Source organism: Pyrgilauda ruficollis, unplaced genomic scaffold (assembly GCF_017590135.1).
Source record: "Pyrgilauda ruficollis isolate IOZ18807 unplaced genomic scaffold, ASM1759013v1 scaffold50, whole genome shotgun sequence".
NCBI lineage: Eukaryota > Metazoa > Chordata > Aves > Passeriformes > Passeridae > Pyrgilauda > Pyrgilauda ruficollis.
Genome location: NW_024526600.1, coordinates 5,383,360 through 5,406,212, shown reverse-complemented (window position 1 = coordinate 5,406,212; position 22,853 = coordinate 5,383,360). Strand labels below are relative to the sequence as shown.

Genomic DNA, 22,853 nt, shown 5'->3' with positions numbered 1-22,853 from the left:
TGTTAATCTCTGCTGGTCACAGGAACAGGTATTGAGCTCCCCGAGCTGCTGACAGAGCAACAAGTTGTGCCTCTACAGGAGCAGCAAGTCTGCTACTGCGTGATGCTGCACATATTCAAAAAGAAAAGAAAAAAAAAAAAGAAAGAAAAAAAAAAATCATTCCCTGGCTGTCATGGATCACTGCGAAACAAGGAGCATGTCTGAATATCAAGAATTCCCAAGGGAAAGATTTTATAATGTCAAATAATGCCCTAAGTGCCTGGGGGGAAAAAAAGAAAAAGAAAAAAAATATAATAATTCTAAAGTCCATCAATGTGGTATAGATAAGCTAGAGAATGTGACCAACAAGCAAACAGGAACCCTGGAATAGGATTTACAATATCTGTAGCAGATTGGAATGCTCTGGAAGATAGACATAAGACAATTCAGGAATCAAACACAAAATGGTGCAAAAAGCAGGAAATGTCCAATAAAGTCTTTAAAGGATACACAGCTAGTCCAAATACAATTCTGCTGGCACAGAGCACAATTATTTTATGTACTAAGGATACAGATGAAATGACAACATGACTAGAAATTTCATGAAAAAATCACCAGCAAAAAATTATGGTAAAAAAAAATACAAAAAGAACACCTATCAGGAAATTATTATCTATGTAGTATAGGTATAATTTATGTAAGATTAAATTTTTTGTTGTTGTTGTTATTGTTGGTTTTTTTTGTTTTGTATCTCACTGCTTGCCTTTTTTTACCACCACCAAGCAGCATTAAACTTGCTAAATATCCATGTCTTGACCAAAAAACCCCAGTTAACAAACCCACCACCAAGTCACCTTGTGGAGATTGGGAAAGATAAGTGAATTTGTTCCCTGCAAATGACCAGGAAGAGGTGAAATTTAAGAGTATCATTCATACAGAAGAGGGCTGATACATCTCACAGAAAGTGCTGGACAATCTTTAGGATTGCAGTAAGAGAAATGAGAAAAAATCCCCATGCACTTGGGGATTAAAAATTGAAACTTCAGCTATAACCTAGAATCTCATTAGCTGAGAACATCTGAGCAGGAAGAAGACACATTTTCTAATTTATCACCGGATGAGTACAAATGATCAATATGGAGCAGCTTCAAGGGAAGCAGTTGTAAGACAGTTGAAGTATTTCTGGTAGATGTAGGAAGGCTGGATAGAAAAGATGCAGTGAATCCCAGGTAAAACACTGGAGAATTTTCTACTCAGTTCAGTCAACAGCAGCCAATTCACACCATGCCACACTGGAAAAATATCATCCTGGAAATAGAAGAGACTGAAAAACATCTGTCTACCAAAATGATGACTGGAAGAAAGAAATATAGATGTGTATTATTCACAGTGAGAAAAAAATTACATGTGAGAAGATGTTAATCTTGACAAAATAAAAAGTTATGTGAATATGCTGCTTCTGGAAATTAGAAGAGTACACCTGTCATTGTAAGGGAAGGGTTCAGAGCTTCCCTCATGAAATAACCAGCTGAGAAGGAAGACAAATCAAAATCAAACCAACCAACCAACCAACACCAAACAAAAACCAACAAATCCACAGCTTTTCAGGAGAATGAAGACAGAGGAGGAGATATGTGATATCTATAAAGATTGGTCTTGATGATCAAGAATACCTCCATAGCTGTACATGTTCAACCTGCATTTTAGAATCAGCCAAAGGGCTTGAATACTGCACTTTAAGAACTCAACCAAATTCACATGTTTTGGGAAACATGTTAACATTTTCCAGGTAAGACTGACAGCTTTACTGCCAAAATCGCTGATATGACATCTTCTTTAGAGTAATTGTGACAGGAAATAACACTTCGCCTCCTCACAGAAGCACTAAAGAAAGCAGAATTTATTTTTAAAAATGTAAAGTTATTTGTTGTCACTAACCTACACAAATGACTGGATGCATTTTGGAAGGTGTTTAGATCAGATCAAGATGTCAGCTGAATAAAGGAAGACTATTTACAAGAGCATGTAGAGACAGGACAAGGGGGAATGGAATCAAATTAAAGAGAGTAGGTTTAGATCAGATATTAGAGAGAAATACTGGGCCTTGCTCACCGCTGGTGTCCCAAACCCCAGAAACTTATCTCAACAAAGCTCCAAGGCCCACTTTTCCTCCTGGGCTTTTGAAGAGAGGGAAAGCGAAAAATCAGGGGAATTCTACTATGTCTGCTCTGGAAAAGCATTTTTACTAGTCTGCCTTCTGGGGAATATTTATTGTCAGAGTGGGATGGGTAGTCCATTACAATAATCATCCCAAAAATTTGAATTCTGTAAGAGAAGCCAAATCATGGTAGGGAAGCCCATCCATTCTATTCATTTCTGTACATAACATTATCTGAAAAGAACACTGAATTATTAGCTCATTAGTGTTAGACATTTTAAAATTCCTAAAATGCAAATGGACATTAATGCAGGGATTTATATTCTCCCTTCATTTCTGAGCTTCTATTTGGAAAGCATTAGCTGACACACTTTATGTTTCCAGAAATCAATGATGAATAAACAAAACAAATACTGCTCCCTAAAACAAATGCAAACAGCTACTTCTGAAGGAAATCAAGTAATGAAACAAAGGGATTTCCAATGACAGGCTTTTTGAATGAGAAGGGAAATTACAGAAAAAGCACAAAAAGTTTTTCTACCTTGAAAAACTTAGTTATATAGAACTGTTTCTTCATCAACTAAAATAATTCTTTTTTCTCTGGATATTCCACACACAGCACATATTATGTCTGCATATAGAAATAAGAATACTTATTAGAAAAAAACAAAAAAAAAAAATAAGAGAGTCACCCATCACAAAAGGAAAAGGACTACAGCTCTCTCAGTACCAGTTAACATGAGAAGAGTGAGTCTGTGGGAAACCAGTTGGATGCATTCTATGTGCACGGGTACTGACATAATCAGGAGTTTATAGCCTTATCTTTGTTTGCATCCTTTAAACCAGATTTTTGCGAACTGATTTTAATAAGACACCTGGGGACCTGCAAAGCCTAAGAAGAATATCCACTGCTGGCTGCTGCAAAGGCCAACTGCACTATTCCTTTCCAGTGGTCTTCTTTCCAGTGTTTCCCTCCCTCCTGATAGCTACAGTCGATTTTATTTCAAACTCCTTAATTCTCTTGCTTATTTTCCTTTGAATAATTTTTGTCACCTTATAGTGTTTAAAAGATTTGTATAATATTCTTTACACTTAGAAGACTAAGTTGGAATCATAACTTTCAGCTAGTGGGTCTCTAGGGTGGCCATTAACAGAATGCTGAAACAACAAATGAAAAGATCCAAAATTTACAGTGTTTTGGGTGTTGTTGTTTTGGGGTTTTTTGTTTTTTTGTTTTGTTTTTTTTTTTTTTTAATTACTACATGTTATTAATCTATTTAGCTTCCAGATCTGATTTCATAGAATCATAGATTCATAGAATTAGAATCCTAAAAAGGAAAACCTGAGGGTTTTTTCTTTTCTGGAGTGCTGGTACTGGCATACTTTGAGTTGCAGCAATCTGTGAAGAACAGACCCATACATCTGTTTGGCTTCCTGGGGGGCAGCAACAGCTTCCAAAACATAAATGGCAGAGGTTCCTTCTGAAATTTGCAGATATTTGTGATACTCCAAACAGAGCTCTGGTTCTATGAGCTGAGAAGCTGCATAAAGACAATGTGATTTTGCCAGCTAGTTTTTTATAAGAGATGAACATCGCTTTATCAGCTTGACAGAGAAGGAGTTGGGTGCTCTGCAACGGGGTGAGTAGTGATTGAGGATGTTAATTCAGAATCAACAATTTAAGGTGCATGGTAAACAAACACTGAGTATTTCTCTCTCCTTTATCTCTAATGATCCTTCAGACCTTGTGGTCAACAGATCAACATAAGTCATCCCATGACCATCTCTAATCACAGCAGATTTTTAAAAATAGTAGTGTATCAACAGCACAGGAACAAAAATCCCTCCAAAGTACACTGCTCAAGTGTTTTCCACTACCTTTCCTTTATATGCAGCCCTTAATTAAAATGTGAGGAAGACCTTGAAGTTATTAGCCCTTGAAAGAATCCCAGAGGAATGCTGAGCATAATCCTTACTTACAAAGAACTAGAGATCCCTATGAAACTATAACAGCACACATGAAAAAGTCTTAGCTGATTTAGGCCTTTATGCTTCAACCAAGAAATCAAGTTAGAATTAACATAAAACCACAAATGGTAGCAGTGATGGTGAATCCTCAGCCATTTAAACACTGTGTGTTTCACTGACCACTAAAGTAAAACAAATTCTTTCAAGATCTGATCCCATACAGAGATTTAAGGAACAAATCTTGAGATCTGACCTAATGTGGAGAATCATTATAAGCTCTCTGGTTTTCAAAAGAGGATTTGAGGAAAAAAAATTCCTTATACTTAAAGCACTTTTTTCACTTCCTTTTGTCATAAAAGCACACTGGAACAAACCCAAGCCTGAAAGAAAAGCCTGTATTTTTAAAAGTGTCTATATCTTCAGAAAAATAAAAGTCAGTGACCATGAGTTTAACCTGTACACGAACTGTTATCTTTCTCCTGTATTTAAGTATCATTATCAAGTCCCTTTTCTCTCCATGAAATTTTGAAAAAACCCCTCAAACTTCAATAGAAGTTGAGAAATTTTGATATTTAGGACAAAGAAATTGACAACCTGCCTCAGAGCAGCAGCTCCAATCAACTGCCAGATATTAGGCACTCGTGCCCAACGATTCCACAGGATGAAGAAAATATGATGAACACACCTTAGGAACTCACTATGTCCTTTTGATTGTACCTAAATCAACAGCCTAGACTCTGAAGCAAACTGTTTTGTCTGACTGGAATCTGACAAATTATTTAACTGAGCCAGCACACAGCAATATGTGTCTGAAATGCAATGTGCTGCCTTTGGAAATTCTTTGCAGAGAGTCCTAAGGGCTTAATGCTCAAAACCATGACCAGATTTACAGCAGCACATCCATTCAAATAGCAAATAAAGCAACCACATTTCCAGCAGAGTTCTAGTCAAGTATGGCAAGCTTTCCTAATACACTGCTTTTGACAGTCTCACATGCTTAACACCCAAATGAGCACAGACAAATTGAAAAAAAAAAAAAAAGGCAATCAGAATTTGTATTAAACATTGTGGAGGGAAGAGTGGTCTGTCTGAAAACTGGGGAATAAGAACTGACAAAATGCTTTAGTCAATGATAACCAGGTCCACCTCAGAATGGAACATCCTCTCTAGAGTCCCTCTCCCACAGCTGTGCTGCACTTCACAAGCATGAAAACAGACATTGTCCTTATTCCATCCCAAATTCTTCTTCACTGGCTAAAAAAACCATCCAGTCAATAAATGACTGACACATTGGCTCAGTGTAGATGCTTCTCAAATATAAAGGACATGTTGACAGCAATAGCCTGCCCTTACAAATCTCATTTCAGGGAGGCTTTGTACCTTCCTTTGCTATTTCTGTGCTGTTAGAGCAGCTCTATTACATAATAACCTGAAACTTTAGTGAGTGTCATATGACCACAACTGTAAATACTGGGTCTTTTGCATCTGTTCTGGAAAACAGAATAAAATGCATTAAAAGCCGTAAAGAGGACACATGGGCTCATCAAACTGCTGCTTCCAGAGCTGCTCCATCTAAAAAATGAAAAGCTGATTCATGCTTTTTTGGTCTCCTTATTGTGTAGCAGGACTTGGGAACTTGAATGGCAGAAGAATTCTGGCAGGAACTAAAGGTGAGTGTTGTGACTGTGTACATGGCATCATGTGGAAATCTCAGCTTTCTCAATATTGGAAAGATCTTACTGATGTTAGGGGCAAGCATTTTCCAAGTATAATTACAAAGAGTAAAGAGCAGTCAGCAACTTTGTTAAGAATTATTATCATCATTATGATTCCAGTTTTTCTCCCTGAGGATCACAGCTGGAGTTTATAAGGAAGAAAAAAAAGACAGGAACGCATTTTGTGAGTTTTCTAAAAAGTGCTCTAGAACTCAGGCAACTGCTTTCTCTCCCAAATCTTCTAGAACAAATGGCATATATAAAATATACTTAGATATGCATGATTTTTTGAGACATAATTATAATGTCTTACATTATCTAATGGAAAACTAAACCATGAAATAATCTATTGTCTTGATCTAACATGAACTTTGCATTTAACAGGACATTAAAAAAATCAACAAGACCCAACACAATTTTAAATTTAAACCTTCACAGTCTTCCTGCACTCTAAACACGGTCATTTTCAAAACTTTTTCACTTCCAAACTTTTCTGGCTTTTTGTTTCTCTGTGGACTGTCTTCAGAGAAAAGCATGAAATTTGGTTCTACATCACCACTTTCTTCCTCATCAGAAATGCTGAATATGAGAAAACTCTGACCCTTGACATCCATGAGAAATCATGGAGGAAAACTGAAATCTGTATGTTTCAGCCTCACAAGTTTAACCAGTGGAAAGAATTTAATCCTTGGAGGAACGAACAGGCTTTATAAACTGGAAGCAGAGACTAAACTACAGGGGAGGAAATACCAGAGAGACAGTAAAGGAATGGTTATTAAGGCTACATTGGCTTTGTTATTCTCTCTGAAAGTACAATCACTTACAAATACTAAAGGTGCTTTTAATACCTTTAAGTGACATATGAAAATTCTACCTTTAGAAGTTGAAACTGTACTTTGAATAAAAACATCATACGATTTTACAAAGCAGAGCTCCTCTACTTCAATGGCACTAGAATATCTGAAAAATTTCAATCAGGTTTCAGATCCCGCTATGCTACTACAACAGTCTTGGCAAGCTTTTTGTAATGACCTTGTAGTAAAGGTGGAATATGACAGGTTTTTATTTCTACATGTCTCAGGGGTGAAAGCTTATAACCATAAATAAATGCTCTTCCAAACCACTGATTTATGGAGTTTCCCCAGGCTCTATATTGGATTCACACTTTCAACATCTATACACTTCCACTTGTTCACAGCTTTTGCCATCATATGTTGCAGAATGTCATTTTTGCAGATGATACCCTGAGTTAGCTATTCCTCAACCAGAAAAAAAAAAAAAAAAAAAAAAAAAAAAAAAAAAAAAAAAAAAAAACCAACAGCAAAGCTAATGCCTGACTAATGTCAGTAAACTAAATAGCTGAGAACTTTGTGAAGATAATGCAAATAAGACAAATAGTGTTTGGGTCTCCTTTGTGTGCATTTATATAATCCTGCTCCTTACATGGACAGCTGCTGTGTTACTGACTTAATTCTATGATAATTTTCTGAATGAGAAATATGCTTGGCTAATTACATGTACTAAAGAGAGGACTTAAACTGGTAGGTTTAGACCGTGTAGGTCTTGCAATTGTGTTGACAAGTTCTGGCGAACACAATTTCTCCTGGTTTGTAGCCAAAACTCTGGTAATGAATGAAACCTATTCTTTACCTACATATTTAAAAATATACTTATGTAGACTATACACAATAAACTTTATCATATGCTGTGAGAAAATCAGAGAGATGGCTGGGTAGAACATGACCAATAATGAAGATCTGGTGAAGTCCAGAGAAAAAAATTGATTCTTAACTAAAAGATTACGTGAGTAACTGCACAACTATCCAGGCAATAAAAGAGTATGTTGGTTCAACACTCTTCCCATGATCCATCCTGACTTAAGCTTCAGATAAGCTGATACCAATTTCATTGACATAATGAGAACAAACAAAGTAAATCAAGTGAATAAAGTCCAGAGTGATCTTTGCCTCCTGGATAAGATGCTTTTAGACAGTGCATCAACTGCTATGATGATTTATATTACAGACTGAGATGTAAGCCTTAAGTAGCATTTTTAAAGCTAAATTTAATCTGATGCTTCTGAAGGAGAATCACTCTCCTCTTTTAAAAGTAAGGCAGAAATAATATACTTCTGCATTTGTAGAAGAAATGACTGAAAGAAAAAAATGCTTTTCCATGGTTCTCAGAAATAAAGAGAGTTTCTTTGGGATACAGATGCAATGAAAGTCAAGAAAAAGATCCAACTCAAAAATCCCCTGGGTATCCACCAGGCTACAAAAAATAGTCCTGTTACAGTCCTGTTACCCAACTTGCGAGGCAAGTGAGATACAGTTCAAGGCATTTACAGTACTTAAAACTGTAATACTAAAGTAGAAAAAAAGTTTGATGGTATCTCCCATTAAAAGGACTTCCCCTAGAACCATCACAAGTACGTCTTTTACGCCAGTTTTGGAGAGAGAATATAGCATTGTGTGGGTACCAGAGCAATACTTTGCTATGAGAAGCAGTGGCACTGTGATACAAATGGGATTTCCCCTGAGAAAAAAATTAAAAACAGAGCTTCATACACAGTTAAATGGGAGAAAGAAGCATGTCAGAAATAGCTACCAATCCAACAGGTTTTTATAAAGATTGGATAGTATGAATTCTGCAAAATTAAAGCAGACGCATCTTCCCCTTTGCAAGATGTCTCTTCTTGGGGACTTAGGAATCTTCTCGGAAATGTCACCATTTCTAATGTGTGGGCCAGAGGAAACTTAGGAAGAGAAAGAAATGTTGTACTTCTAAACAAGCAGATGATAAGAGATCTTTCTGGAGGGCTTGCTTTCCCCTCCTGCAATAGAAATTGCAATAGAAATAAAGTCTATAAATAGACTTTATAGTATATTTTCTTTATAAGTTGCCATAGTCATACTCAGTATTCCTAACCAAAAAAAAAAAAACCCAAAAAACCAAAAAAAAACCCCCCAAAAAAACAAACAAAAAAGCCCAACAAAAACCAAAAACAACAACAACAACAAAAAAAAAAAAAAAACCAAAACAAAAAAAAAAAAAAAAAAAAAACCAAAAAAAAAAAAAAAAAAAAAAAAACACAGAAAAAAAACCCCCAAAAAACAAACCCCACAATCAAAATTATCAGAAACTCTGATTTATACTTTAAAGGGTTAAAAGCCAATTGTCTAACTTCAGGAGGTTTGGAACAGATCTGACAAAAACTTTTTATTAGCAGATGACCTGGAGCGTATCAAAGAAGTGAAAATGAGGAACACAGAACTCTATTTCTCAACCAATTACATTTGAATGAAGACACTTATCCCTCTCTTCCACTTGCTGGTTGAAAATTGACACATGATTAGGAGATCTGGTAAGACCATCCAGGCTGGAAACCATTGCTAACTGCTGCCAGAAAAGATCTGCAACAATAGTGTCCCAAAATTGTCACAATAGCACTCCTTAAGAGGTCAAGCAGTCTTCTAACAGGTGCTCTGCTAGAGGAAATGTTCATTTATAGAGATCAGGTTAACCAAATCTCATCTGGTGTATTAAGAAACAGTCCTTAAAATATTAGTGCATTGAAAATACCTCTGATAGTCTGAGATTTTCAGGTGGCATCTTCAGTTTCTGCTTCATCAATTAAGTGCCATAAACGACCATTTTCATGTTTCATTTTGCCCCCCCTCACCCTTTCAAACCCTTCTGAACTAGACTTCTTGGAAATGTCCCAAGTATTCTGCCCATAAGCATCTTGTGGCAGCATCTGCCCAGGAGTCCAAAGGAATACCGGTCCTGTGCAAAATCCAAGTATTTACCTACCCTGCAGACCATAAAAAACTTTATGCAGCTTCTTCTAAGTCATCAAAAGTCTAAGAAAGAAAACCATGGTAAAATCAAGCAATCATAGCGGAAATCTATCCCGCAGCTGTGAAATCCTTGAGATACTTCAATTTGACTGGAAGGCTGTGAGCAAACAGATTTAAGTGGGTGTTACTTATAGGGTAGCTCAGTCCAAATGACCTGCAGACCAGATGACCTTTCAACCTAAATTGATTCTAAGTGCCTCAAAGCAAGGCTAAAGTAGAGAGTTCAACAGCTGCTTTACAGCACTTAATACAAGCAGTCTTTGACAAAGACTGAGAGAATACTTCAGGAAATAGCATTGAATGCAATGTTTGAGAGCAAAGGCTCTGTTGTTGGCTTACAGACAATCCAACAAGGAGGGGGAGGGAAGTGGAGACCAGCAGGAGTTTTCCCATGCTAACAATGCACAAACAAAAGACAGGTGATCCCACAGAATATCATTTAATAATGTGCTCTGGAACTCTTAGATCTTAGGGTAGGCATGAGGTCAACTGTGCCTTGCTGAAAATGGCAGCACAAATTCCAGACTTTCAGAAAGGAAAGATGAAGACCCATATATAAGAGCAAAGACACAAAGGACTGCTGGATTTCATATTATAAGTGCCAAAAGAGAAACTCCTCCTGAGAATTCTCTCAGTTGTGAATTGATGTTTCCAGTGCCGTGTTAGAGAACTGTTTGCCAGTTAAGTGTTAGACTTGAAAAGGAGGAACAGACCTTTCTTTACTGCTTAGACAGAGTAATGAGAAAAGCAGTAAGGCATCATCCACTTCATGTCTTCCACCACAGGAGATCATAAAATAGGTCCTAGGCTTTTGGTAAAAGACAGAACTATTGCAGGACTGAATTCCTTGTGGATATTGGGTGCTTTCATCACAGGGCTGTTCAGCTCCAAAGGAAAAGCCGAGGACTTCTTGAAGGCACTGTGCAGCTGAGCAAGAGATCTCCAAAGACAACGCAGATCACAGTGTCAAACCTCTTTCACTATATAGACCTTCAGCTGTGCATTCAATATGCATGTGCACTTCTGAAATAAGGGTGTGTTAATGTTCACAGATGAGCGGTACCCATGAGTAATTCTGACTCATCCTACAATTCCTGTGCCTCCAGAGCAGTTTCTGTTTGAATGGTAATATATGGGAGTATCAGCTAATCACTGAGTACTGATGAGATCGTGTTTATTTGTGCTGAAAAGTGGCTTCTGTGGATGTTGTTTTGGGTTGAGCTTTTTTCGTTAATTATGAAGGTCTCAAAGTCTTGACCGCTGTTACGCAGCACCGCAGCTGAACACATAACAGTACAGAAAGGAGTAGAGCAAATTTTAAAGCATGCATAGGCAAATAGATGAATTTGATTTTGTTCACTCCCCTCATTCACGTCACCCAATGCATGCAAAGTTTCTGAGAAAAAGATCTTACAAAAAGCCATGCAAGGGTTTAAAAAAAAAATACAAACCCCAGCTGTATTTTAATGATTGGTTTAATTATTCCAATGCATAAACACTCTCAACTGGCTGTATTTTCTTTGATTATTATTATTGTACTACAACCTCAAACTAAGCAATGTATGGATTTGAACTCTGCAAACCTTGTGAATCTTGACTTCCAAAACACATGTAAACTAGCAGGGATTTTTGCCTTAAAATCTGATGTTTAATTATAAGACAAGTCAAATTTATCTACCAGAAATAATAGAAAAATGATAGCAAAATACATATTTTCATGATTTTTATGCAAATATATGTTCATACATATAAATGCACATGCATCTGTATATATAAACATGTATGCATTGATTTATGTGTATCTGTAAGTCAAAATACACCCCTCAGGTTACATTTGCTACATCACTGCTTCGTTGAAATTCAGGAAATGGTTTACAGCACTGCTGACCTTACATGATTAGTTCTGAAAGGTTTACTTCTTTGTCACACTGATTTGTGGCAATCACCTTGCTGCTCTGAAGCCATAAATCTCTGCAGATATCATAGTATGCCTTTCTATATATTGGTATGCTATCAGGAGCAGTGATGATCATTTATGCTAGTGTGAAAAGACAGGAAATGCTTAGGAGACACTTAGGAGTTCATTGTTCTCTGTTCAGATATTTATGACTATAACTAGAAATAAAAAATATAAATTACATTTACATATTTATGAGCATTTTTATGCAATATCTTCATTTCTATTAAAATGCCATCAATATCCCTACATTACTATAATGCAAGTCAGAAATCTAACTACAGAGCACTTAGTTTTATATTTTTCCTGAAAACTTCCCAAATTAAAGCAATTAACAAAATACAGCATGAGCAGTTCTGATTGATAAACAATGCATTTAGGTGTAAATTCAAAATTTTAAAGAACTAATCTATCGTACCATAGGACCTAAAGATATTTTTCTTTGTTTGAAGAAGCAGAAACAACCTTGGGAGAAAATGCGTGGGCTGCAGAACCATGCAATGCAAATTGAAGGGTGCAGGCAGAAACTCACCTCTAGCTTTGTTCTTTGTAGCAGCCACTGGAAGCAAGGAAAAGATTGCACAAGAAGAAGAGAACAAAGATAGATTAGACAGAAGTTTGAGCAAGCAAGAACACAGAGAAACTTCATCACTATCGATTCAAAGCTAACAAACACCGTTTCTAAGATTATTTGACCTATTTATTAGAGACACTGCTATGCTGTGAGAGAGTTCAGATCTATGATTCTGTCAGAAACCCTGCGTTGAGAAGTTGGAAAATACACCAGAATACACACTCGAAAAAGCACAGTGAGAATTGCAGAAAAATAATGGATCATTAGTCACAAGTAGGTGAGAACACATGCACACACATTAGTGAATTCTAAAACATAAAGCACAATTTGCTTTGCCAAAAGTACATTCTGAAGAATCTAAATCTTATGCCATCCCCTCGCTCCTATTTCTTGAAACATCATTTTTCTGTGAAGCTGATGCAAATAAGCATCAGTTAATCTGCAGATACACCAATGAGTTATAATCTGCTGTATGATCACTACTTTTCTTCATTGAAACCTATAACTTCAGATTGTTCTTGCACCCTAATGGAGCATGCAAACCAAAGGAACAGATTATGTTTTAACCAACAATGATCAGTGTTCAAACTCACAGAAACAGGGACAGACACTACAGCCTTCCTTGAGTATCCTGAATCTACATAGTTTCATGCTGGTAGTTCTTCATGCCCAGCAGGGTAACAAAAACAAACACTGTAGTTTAAGATGTTTCTCTAACAACCACACTATCACCAAAATAAACAAAACCATTGTCTTCTGTTTTCTGAGGCTCAAGGATAATGTTGTTGAAATAAAAAATTACTCAGAACCCAAAGTTAGAATGGAATCACTCTGTTAATGGAATTAATTAAATTACTCAAAAAAGAGGCCATCTAAACCTCTCTAAATTCTCAAGCACACTCTGAGAAGGCATTCATTCAAGAGCATCTCCATAAAATAACCCCAACAAAATATGTAATTCTTCTTCTGCTGGCCCTTCTCCTAGGGCAGAACTACATTAAAAATTCAAAGGCAGCTATGCTTGATACCAGAAGATATGAAAGAAAAGGAGAAAGACCAAAGCCTTTCCTGGTGGCTTTGCTTCTCTTTTTCGTATCTAAAAGGCTTGTTTGCTTGATTTGTTTTTTTCTTTTTTGGTCTGGTGTCTCACCAGTCAGTCTTACTAAAACAAGCAAGGAGTTCATAGCAGTAGAAGACCAAGTTGCCATATATGAAGAAATTGTTGAAAACCTGAAGCTTTTAACTTTGTGAATGCATCAAAATATCAGTTCCCTGGCTGCCTTTATTTTTATTTTTTATTTTTTTTAATTTTTTTCAATGGTCCCTCCTTTACTTCCAAGTTCACCATCGTGATTTGTCAACATTCCTCTTGAATGCTTTGGGGAGGTACAATGAGTGCAGATGCTTCTGCAGAGCTCTTTCCACAGGGCTGTTCAACAAGACTTATTCGCCTGCAAACTGCCCGTAAATCTTACACACGCTAAAAATTGCTTGTGTAGTAAACAAAATTAATGATGCCATTCTAATTTTATAAGAAGTGAACAGTTTCTCCTTCATGCAAATCTAAGTTGATAATGAATGCACTGAGTTCATCAACCTGTTCATTTTATTACACTTCCCCCCTTTTTTTTTTCCAGTCCCAAGAATTACATCTACATGAATGTATTAACACTTCTAGCCAGAATATTCACATAAACTTAACAAAGGTCTGGAGAAAACAGTATCTCCCTGTCCACACCAGAAATTTAAAAGCAACAGGAGACTTTGTACTTAATTAAACAGAAAAAAAAATGTTTGTGTATATATAAAAATACATATATTAAAAAATATATGTACTTGAACTCTTCAGAATATATATACACACAGTTATATGCATATGTAAGTGATACAATTTATGTGTATGGGCACATATATGCATGTATATGAAAAGAACCCACACATTCCATGATGAGACAGCTTTATTTTGAAGCATGTGCACTAGACAGAGAATTATTACCTATCAGTAAATAAAGAAAAGTATTAAATGAGATTGTACATTATAATTGGAAGTAGGACAGGTTACTAGGCTTGTTAGGCCAATTACAACTCTCTGCAAACCCACTAATAGAGGACTAGATGACAGTAACCTTCTTAAAAATGTCATGTTCAATACTTGTAAATTTTCCCATTGACAGCATGGTCCAATTACAAGTCAATTCATAAAGTTCAAACTGCACAACAGCCAAATTAGCTGAAAATGGTCTTACAAAATATAATTCTGCCTGCAGAAGGCAACTAGCTACAGCTGTTTCCATCTTTCTGATTCTTAGCATGAAGGAAAATTCCCTTTCATTGCTATCATTGAGGTAAGTTTTTCTTTCTTTCAAAGCTGAAAGAATTTTCCTCTTTTCCCTCTTCACTCACCTTGTCACCCTGTAAAAAGAAGACAATTTTCAACCTATTTACATTATGTTTGAAAAATTTTACCCACCTCTTATTATTACATGAAAAGCCACAGAAGACAAGCATAGACAAATGTTTTGAATGAGCATCAAGACTGAAATTTAGCAAAGGGAAGCTGAGATTTTGGTTGGAGCATCAGATATGGGAAAACTCATCTTTTTGTGCCCCATGTGAGTGACAAAAGACTGTAGGTTTTAAAAAACAACATTACAGTCAAAGAATGCACTTTTGTTTTAAATCTTCAGCAAGTCAGATGATTTATCCACATTTCACATAACACATTCTCTTTTTTCCCACCTAGACTTCCTTGCTTCCTGAAAAAAGAAAAAAACTCTTCAAGGCAGTGAGTCTACATCACCTTAAAGTAGTATATGTATATATTACTATACCAGGACACTGATTTGAGACTTCTGTAATAAAAATCAAATGATTTAGGACTGGCCAGTCCTAATTCTTTTTGGGCACAATATAACCTAAAATCTGCTGTATATGTCTGGCACACGTTGTCTACATTAAGAAGCCAATCAATAAGTGGATAAAAAGGAATGACTTCTGATATTTCCTTATGTTCAGGGATATCTGTAAAAAAAGAGCATTTATTAGAGCATTTATTTTCTTTAGTGACCCTGCCTTGTCTTAGGAAAATTATTCTGGACAGGACGGCATACTACAGAAAAGCATGAACAGTCACCTTTTTGGAATGTAAGGAAAATTTTTAAAGACCAAAGAAGAACGAAAGACAAAGCAGGTATGCTGGTTTTGCATTGGAGCCATTCATGGAAGTGACTTTCTAAAAGAAGCTGCTCGCAGTTTCCTCCATGTCTGACAAAAAAACCAATCAGTAATTAGCTTTGAGAATTGACAATCTGTTAAACCACTGAGAAAGCTGCACACACCTCTAAGAATACACATATTAAAGATGAAAAAATCCTGGGAAACTCTCTATTCCTCCCAGCCTGAGAGCAGGTAACAAGGCTGGCCCTGCTCCCATCTCAGCCAGGTCATATAACAATCTGCAGGCCCCAGGCATGACATGAACTCTTTCAGTGCACAGATAAGGTTTTCAGACCTTCAAACCTCCCTCTGTTGAGGGAAAAGGACAGAGTGAGAACATGTAGAGGAGCAACACGAAGACACCCAGGTCAGCGAAGAAAGAGTCAAGTTGCAGATAGGAGGGATGAGGAGATGCCTTGATTTTGGAGCTGAAATCCTTTATAAAAGCTATGGAAAAGAACTGATACATCAGATTCCTTTTCTCTGTAACTTGTTGAAAGTATGGGGAGATTAAGTGTTCCAATTGTAGATATGAGCAAAGGCTTCCATGCTAAAGTAAGCAGATGTTGAAGTAGCTGTGATCTCATGAGAAATTTGGACAGAGAGAGGAGTGAAGAAGACCCTACTGCCCCCAGGGAGAGAAGAAGATCGCTGTTTCCAGGGATGAAGATGATCTCAGAGATAGTTAAAGAGAAGCTTTGCTCTTGAACAGGTCATCTTCAAAACAGAACCCCTTAACTTGACATGGTCCATAAACACAGTGTGAGAAAACTGTGAAAGATGGGAGAGACTTCACAATTGCAGATACCAGGGCAGCTGTTATTCATGGAAACTGAAACCATGAAAGAACTGTTTTCTTGCGGAGAAGTCTCCATAAATTGATAAGAGGGACTCCTCTCCCTAAATGAACTGAAATAAGACTATTCTAGAAGTGATAAACTGACTGAATTTTTTCTGTACATTGTTAGTGGGAAAGGTTGTAGGGGGGAGAAGTGTTCTAAAGGTTTTATTATGATTCTTATTATTCTTTCTTTTAGGTACTGTTAATAAACTTTTCTTTATGCCCTTTTAAAGTTTTGAGCCCGCTTGGCTTCCTCCTAATCCTATCTCACACGAGGAAATGAGTAAATAAATTTTAGTGGGTGCACTGGTGTTTAGCCAGCACTGAACCTACCACATTAATTAGTGCATTGGCTAGAAAAAAATCTCAAATTAGTGAACAAAAACCACTACAGTAGGAAGAAAGACCATATTTTCAGAAGTCAGGTTGAAAGGCAAGACAGAGCTACTAGATTTCTAGGTAAGGCTGAGAAGTAAATCTCCTCTATTTTCTCTAGCAAGGTTAAACAGTACTGTATTTTTGGAAGGCTCCTGTTGTCACAGCATATGTAAAACTAAAGGGTTGGCCACCAGGGAAAGGTCTGTGAGTGAGGGCATCACAGAACAGCAAGAACCCAAGATCAGTGATCTCAGGGGAGTCCCACTATGAGAGGTCCAGAAAGGGGAAGGAAACTGCCAGGTGCAGCTAAATCTCACAGTACAAATGTTTTTTAGGGCATTTTTAAATCAGAAAAGTAATCCTGTCGTAGCCATGCTGTTGAAGCGATCTTTTAAAAATCATTGCCTGAATGTAAAAACCTAGATTCAAATTTCAAAAACCCTAATATACCCTTGCTCTCAAATATCAATAATATATTGTGCTTTATTTTCTGTGATACATCTTTCTGACTTCTTGCTTTTTGTATGCCAACAATTGTTAAATTACATTCTTTGATAAATGGTGGCTACAAGTTGTTCAATATTTTTCTCCACACTCAGCCGCTCTACACTGTTCAATTTTGCAGACACTTTTAGACAGATTTGATATAGCTTTTATTTTATTTTTCTCTTATATGTGATTTATTATTCGATTTGGAGTTTTGTCTTTTGTCTTTAGAGAAAACCATATCCGTCCAATTACTTCAATAGCTCAATAAAATAAAAAAAGGGAAAAAGCATTTCCCCCAGACATCCAACTAACCTAACCTTTTATTTCAAAAAATAAGGGGAAAGAGAAAGGTAAGTGAAAGGTTTGAGGTCAGTCTTGTTCTCATTTCACCTATTGGATGCACTAAGATCATAGACAGAGGAACAAAGAGTAAAATATTTAAATTTTATAATGACTAAATACTGTAGTCAAGAAAAAAAAACAAAAAAACAAAACAAACAAACAAAAAAAAAGTCACATTCATGAAGTACATTGTATTGATTTTCTTCCAAATTCAGTAACCTGCAGTTCCAGCAATTCTGGAGGTCCTCTCATCTTCAATAAAAAAATTAACATATCACCAGTCGCATGGATGCATTTATTCGTCTGTATTTTTACTCCAGCTTTAAAATCTTTTAGGATCATGAAAAATGATCAGAACAGCAGCATAAATAAAAATCCCCTGCCCCACAAAGTAGGAGGAAACAAACAGCAACAACCACATAGCCCTGCACCCCAACACATCCAACATGTAATTCAGATTGCCAGTTTAAAGAAAAAAACAAAAAAAAACCAAAAAAAAACCCCAAAAAACTACTTAATTTTATACTGCCTACATTTAGAATTTTCTTTTAAATTCTAGCATGATGATGATGACAACAACTGCATTTTTCCCCTTTGGATAAATGGACGGATTATCACTGATCATTTAGGTCACCTAAATGCCAGCTCTGACTCTCTGACTGGAAAAGCTCTTCTGTGTGACAGAAGGCCTTAGCAGGATCATTTCCTCCAGAAAATAATGCAAATTATTAGGCTCTCACAGACTAGAGACCCATTCAAACAAGGACACCCACATGTGCTGCAATGCAAATCCTTCCCACCCTCCTTTTCAAAACCAGCATTTTGCAAAAGCCACTGAAGGAGAAACAAACCACCACCATCGCCTGAAATTCATGGTGGGAATTTGAATCTCCTGAAATCAGGAATACATTGCTGCTTATACTTGAAGGGTGGCCAACAGATAACACAAAAACATGGGATCTAAATTTGTTTGCTTCCGATTTTCTGACCTTTCCCTAGATTCCCTTGATTGCTATGCCGTTGCATTTTATAGTGAATCTCATTTTTACACAAGTTCTGCACACTCTTCTCATGGAGAGTCCTAAAACATCAGATGGTGGCATTTTCAGATATAATCAGAATGCATATATTCCTAGATAAACCTTCCTCTGTTTGAGGATATAACGTTAAAAAACTGTGCAGTCATGCATATGTAACCAAATGGGATTCAAACACGTGACCTTCTTGTATTCTATTTATTCTGTGTTCTATCTCTGCGTCATTGTATCTACAAACACAAGTCCCCAAAATGACATCAGGTAATTTCCCTCAGAAACATAAAATAGTCTTGAAGATACAACTGAAAAAGGGACAAAAATGCAAATTGGAAGGATTCTGAGGATGTCAGCCACTGCATCCTGTGGGTTTGAAGCATCGTGAGTTATCTTTGGACCCCTCTTAACAGACTGCCTAATATAGTGTTAAAACCTTTGGTGATGGGGACTTCAAAAGTTCTCCAGACCACCTCTTTCAGTCCCTCTCAACAGTAAATTGTTTTGCTGTTATATAACTTAACTATTATATGTAGGAGACTGGTACAATTCCTTCACCCTTCTCATACCTTCCAGAAGTTGAAATTACAAAATGCATACTTCTTTAATGTAGCACTTTGCAAACCTGGAGATTTATTATTCCTGTTGTATGCTTAAAAATAATCAAAACTTTCTCAAGATAAGTTTTCCAAGTTGCACTTTATTGCCTTCCTCAGTTTTAAAACTGTGACTAGCTTATGACATGCAAGAACATTTATCATGTGATACTAATCACAAAATATTGAAAAACACGCAGCTCCATTTTCTTTCTGAAAAGTAGGGTATAAATATAGTAATTTTGTTCTCAATACTCATTATGACTGGCATGATGGAGATCAACAGAAGCATCTTATAATCTAAACATCACTAGAGTTCAGGATTCCAGCTGTAGCTGATTCACATTAGCAGCTGGAGACACAAAACACAGTATATTACAGAATAGGGAAAATAGAGGATGAATATAATCATGCCCTAAAGGGTCCTCTTAAAAATATTAAGATAAGACTATTTGCCCATTCTAAAATACCAACTTTATGCATGTTTTAATACAGCTGGACATGTAACTTCTACAACCAATGCAAGTTGCTACTAAGCAATTTTAATTTTATCATAAACTGGGTTTACATAAAACATTGGAGAAATTTCACTTGCAAATCAATATTCTAGCTCATGAAGAAGAGTAAATACAATTTTTATATTTCATTTTACCAAGGTAACAGAATGTTTTAAGAAGTATGTATAAAGACAGCTCTGGAGTAGTAGAATTAAGCACTGCAATAGGGTGTAAGCAGGGTTGTGTCAGGCAGAGGTACAAGACCTCAGTTCTGCTCTCAGATCTCTTTCACAGTTATTGCAAAACTTAAATATTTGAAAAGCCTTAATATTCATTCATCCATTCCCTCAAAAAAGCTACCAAAATTGTTAGTCATACAGAGTGTGCATACACACAAACATGTCCAGATTCTGTGTTTTTGTCAGGTTTCCAGAATAAAGAGAAAGGAAAAAGATCCTTCTTGGAAACACTTAGCAAAGTATTTGTCTGTCATCAGGTAAGTGTGACACAAGCAGATGTAAGCAGCGAGCTTTTGTCTCTTTTCACATCTGCAGATCCATGCATGCAAAACACCTCAAATAATGCCTTGTCCATTTTACCAAATCCAAGAGCAACCTCTGACATTCATATCTCACGTAGGTTTGGTTTTCGATGAAGTATATGCTATCCTACAATATCACAAATAGAAATTTCCTGGGTCTGCTATGCTTATATGCATTCCTTTTTGATCACAGTCCACAGGTCTGATAACCCACAAAAGTTTAAAGGTTCTTGTGTTTGTAAATAAGCTCCTATGCAACCTGCATGAAGCAAACAAAACCAACCAAACAAAAATGACAAAAAAACCCAAAACCAAACAAACAAATAAAAAAACCCACAAAAACCCAAACAATAAAAAAACAAAACCAAAAAACAACAACAAAACCCACAAAAAGATCCTGTACCATCCAGGGCAAGGAGCAATGCAGGCAGACAAACAGCTGGGGTTCTCCTTATATTGCCTTTGCTTACAACTAAATCATCTACTGGAAGTTCTAAGATGTTCAGCAAAAGGCAGCTGATGGCTTTTGCATGGTTACTTTCCCTATTTATTTATTTAAAATTATAGCCTTTGGTATCTCTATATAAGAAGTGTTATAACACAACAATACAGATAATGTGTATGAAATACTTTCTTAATAAGGTTAATCTATGTATTAAGGACCACTGGGGCAATGCTTGAAGCATGTGGAAATAAGCACATTTCTTAAAGGGCAGACAATTAAAACCTTAAACAGAAAAATAATATTTTTTTTTGTATTCTCCAAATACTATCCATTAGGCTTTTCCAAATATTGAGAGACAAACTTAGATAACTGACAAGATTGATGAAAAAAATACCATAATACACTCAGTGCAGAGCTCAGACAATTGGATTTTCTTAGGTTCAAATGGACATCTATAACCTAAATCTAAGTACTTCTATAACTGAAGAATTGGAATTTCAGATCCATTAGCAAAGCAAATATTGTATTTTTTCTGACCCCTAAACACAAAAAATATAACCCCTTACCCCAAAATAGTACTAACCACAGGCAAATGACTCTGTTTCAAACACACACTTTGCCATTTAACCTCATAAACATGGTAGGAAAAGACATTGCATTCTATGTGATTCATTTATAGTATATATCCCAGTTTAGATAATGGGGAACATAAGGTGAATCTTTCACCTCTATCATAATGCTATTAGTGAAGTAACATTAAAATTAAAAAAAAAAAAACCACACACACACACAAAGAAAGAAAAAACAAAACTCCTGTGCTTTTTAGTGTGATTTGCTGCTGGTTTTTTCTATTTTTTTCCTAACAGTTCAATAAACACAAGTGAAAAAAAAAAAACCCAAAAATATTAAGACTGCATGCCATACCCAAAGCTCAAATATTTAACTTCAATTTATCATCTGCTACCCATAATCATGCAAAAAATAAAGATAACTAGTATCTTTTTCCTTATATGTAGCTTTACAACAAGGGACTTCAATACTGGAAACAAAAGAGTCATAACACCACACTGTTTTGTCAGCCAATATCAAATTTGATGCCTCCATGGCAAGACTTACTAAGCAGGACTTTTGTAGATTGGATGAGACACACAAATGAGGAATTATTTTTACAGGAATTCACAGTACAGAGATAAATTTCATCCTTACTATTGATCTTTTTGACCTGACACCATTTTACATTGTATATCTGAATTTTCACCTGACTTAGTAATAACTACTCATAACAAAAAAGCAAAAACCAAAACCAACACTATTTCCTGTATATAGTTCTAATCTTATCCTAAAGTTTTAAATATATATGCATATGTGTGCTGAATATACCAAGTAATAGAGTTACTCAGCTATTCTACAATTTTCTCACAGTTATTAAAAATACAGCTGAAAATTCACAAATTGAAGAAATTCACAATTCCAGGCTTAAGATTTCATGCCCGCCCCCACAATTTTTTATATAAAGAAACACAAGCCAAGAATTACAATGAGATGGATGAATGAATACCAGAATCTACAAGCATATACCTCTCATATACCAGAATATGAAAACTAATAAAACAGCCATTATGTTTTTCAGAGAGGAAAAAACCTCAAAAAACCTAGTATCAATTAATAATTTCAAACATTGTTTACAAACCTTAGAAATTAAAGTTTCAAAAAAAAGAAAGCTGTAAGTGTTCTACATATTATAATTTTAATATTGACAAGAGGCCCATTTTGATTTGCTCTGACCATTAAACACATTTCTATTCCTCCTTGCATTATGCTGCCACTGTACTGAAATCGTTTGTAGGAAAGAATAATTTATGAACTGATCTATGTTTACAGCAGATAAACACATTGGCCATAGCTCAAAACCAGAGCAGATACATCTCGTGGACAGCTGAGTTTTGCCAGAGAGTCACCAAAATAAGGACTTATTAGAGAAGCCCTTTAGCAGGGTGTGTATTCACAGTGAAAGTGTAGTCAGCATGCTGGCAAACAGACACATCAACAATGCTCCATGGACCGCTGTGGATGCAGCACCAAACAAGAGCTTCTGAGTGACCACTAGAAATTAATGGACAAAAACAATATTCTGCAAGTTCTGCTGCTTTGGTGGAATGAAAAAGAAAAGACTGAAGGATTTTGGTTTGTATGCAGCACAGGATCTTTAAAAACTGAGTCTAGGACAGGTGGAGAGTTAATACACTAAGTTGAAAATTATAGATGA

The 22,853-nt window shown here is 36.1% G+C and overlaps 1 protein-coding gene across 1 annotated transcript in view; it reads right to left on the bottom strand.

The window, feature by feature from the left end:
- Positions 1-22,853, bottom strand: part of CADM2 (cell adhesion molecule 2) — a 575,896-nt gene that overhangs the window by 184,082 nt on the left and 368,961 nt on the right. The window contains exon 2 of the mRNA XM_041480243.1: positions 12,170-12,196. Within this exon, the coding sequence (XP_041336177.1) occupies positions 12,170-12,196 (27 nt within the window). The remainder of the gene's footprint in view (positions 1-12,169; positions 12,197-22,853) is intronic.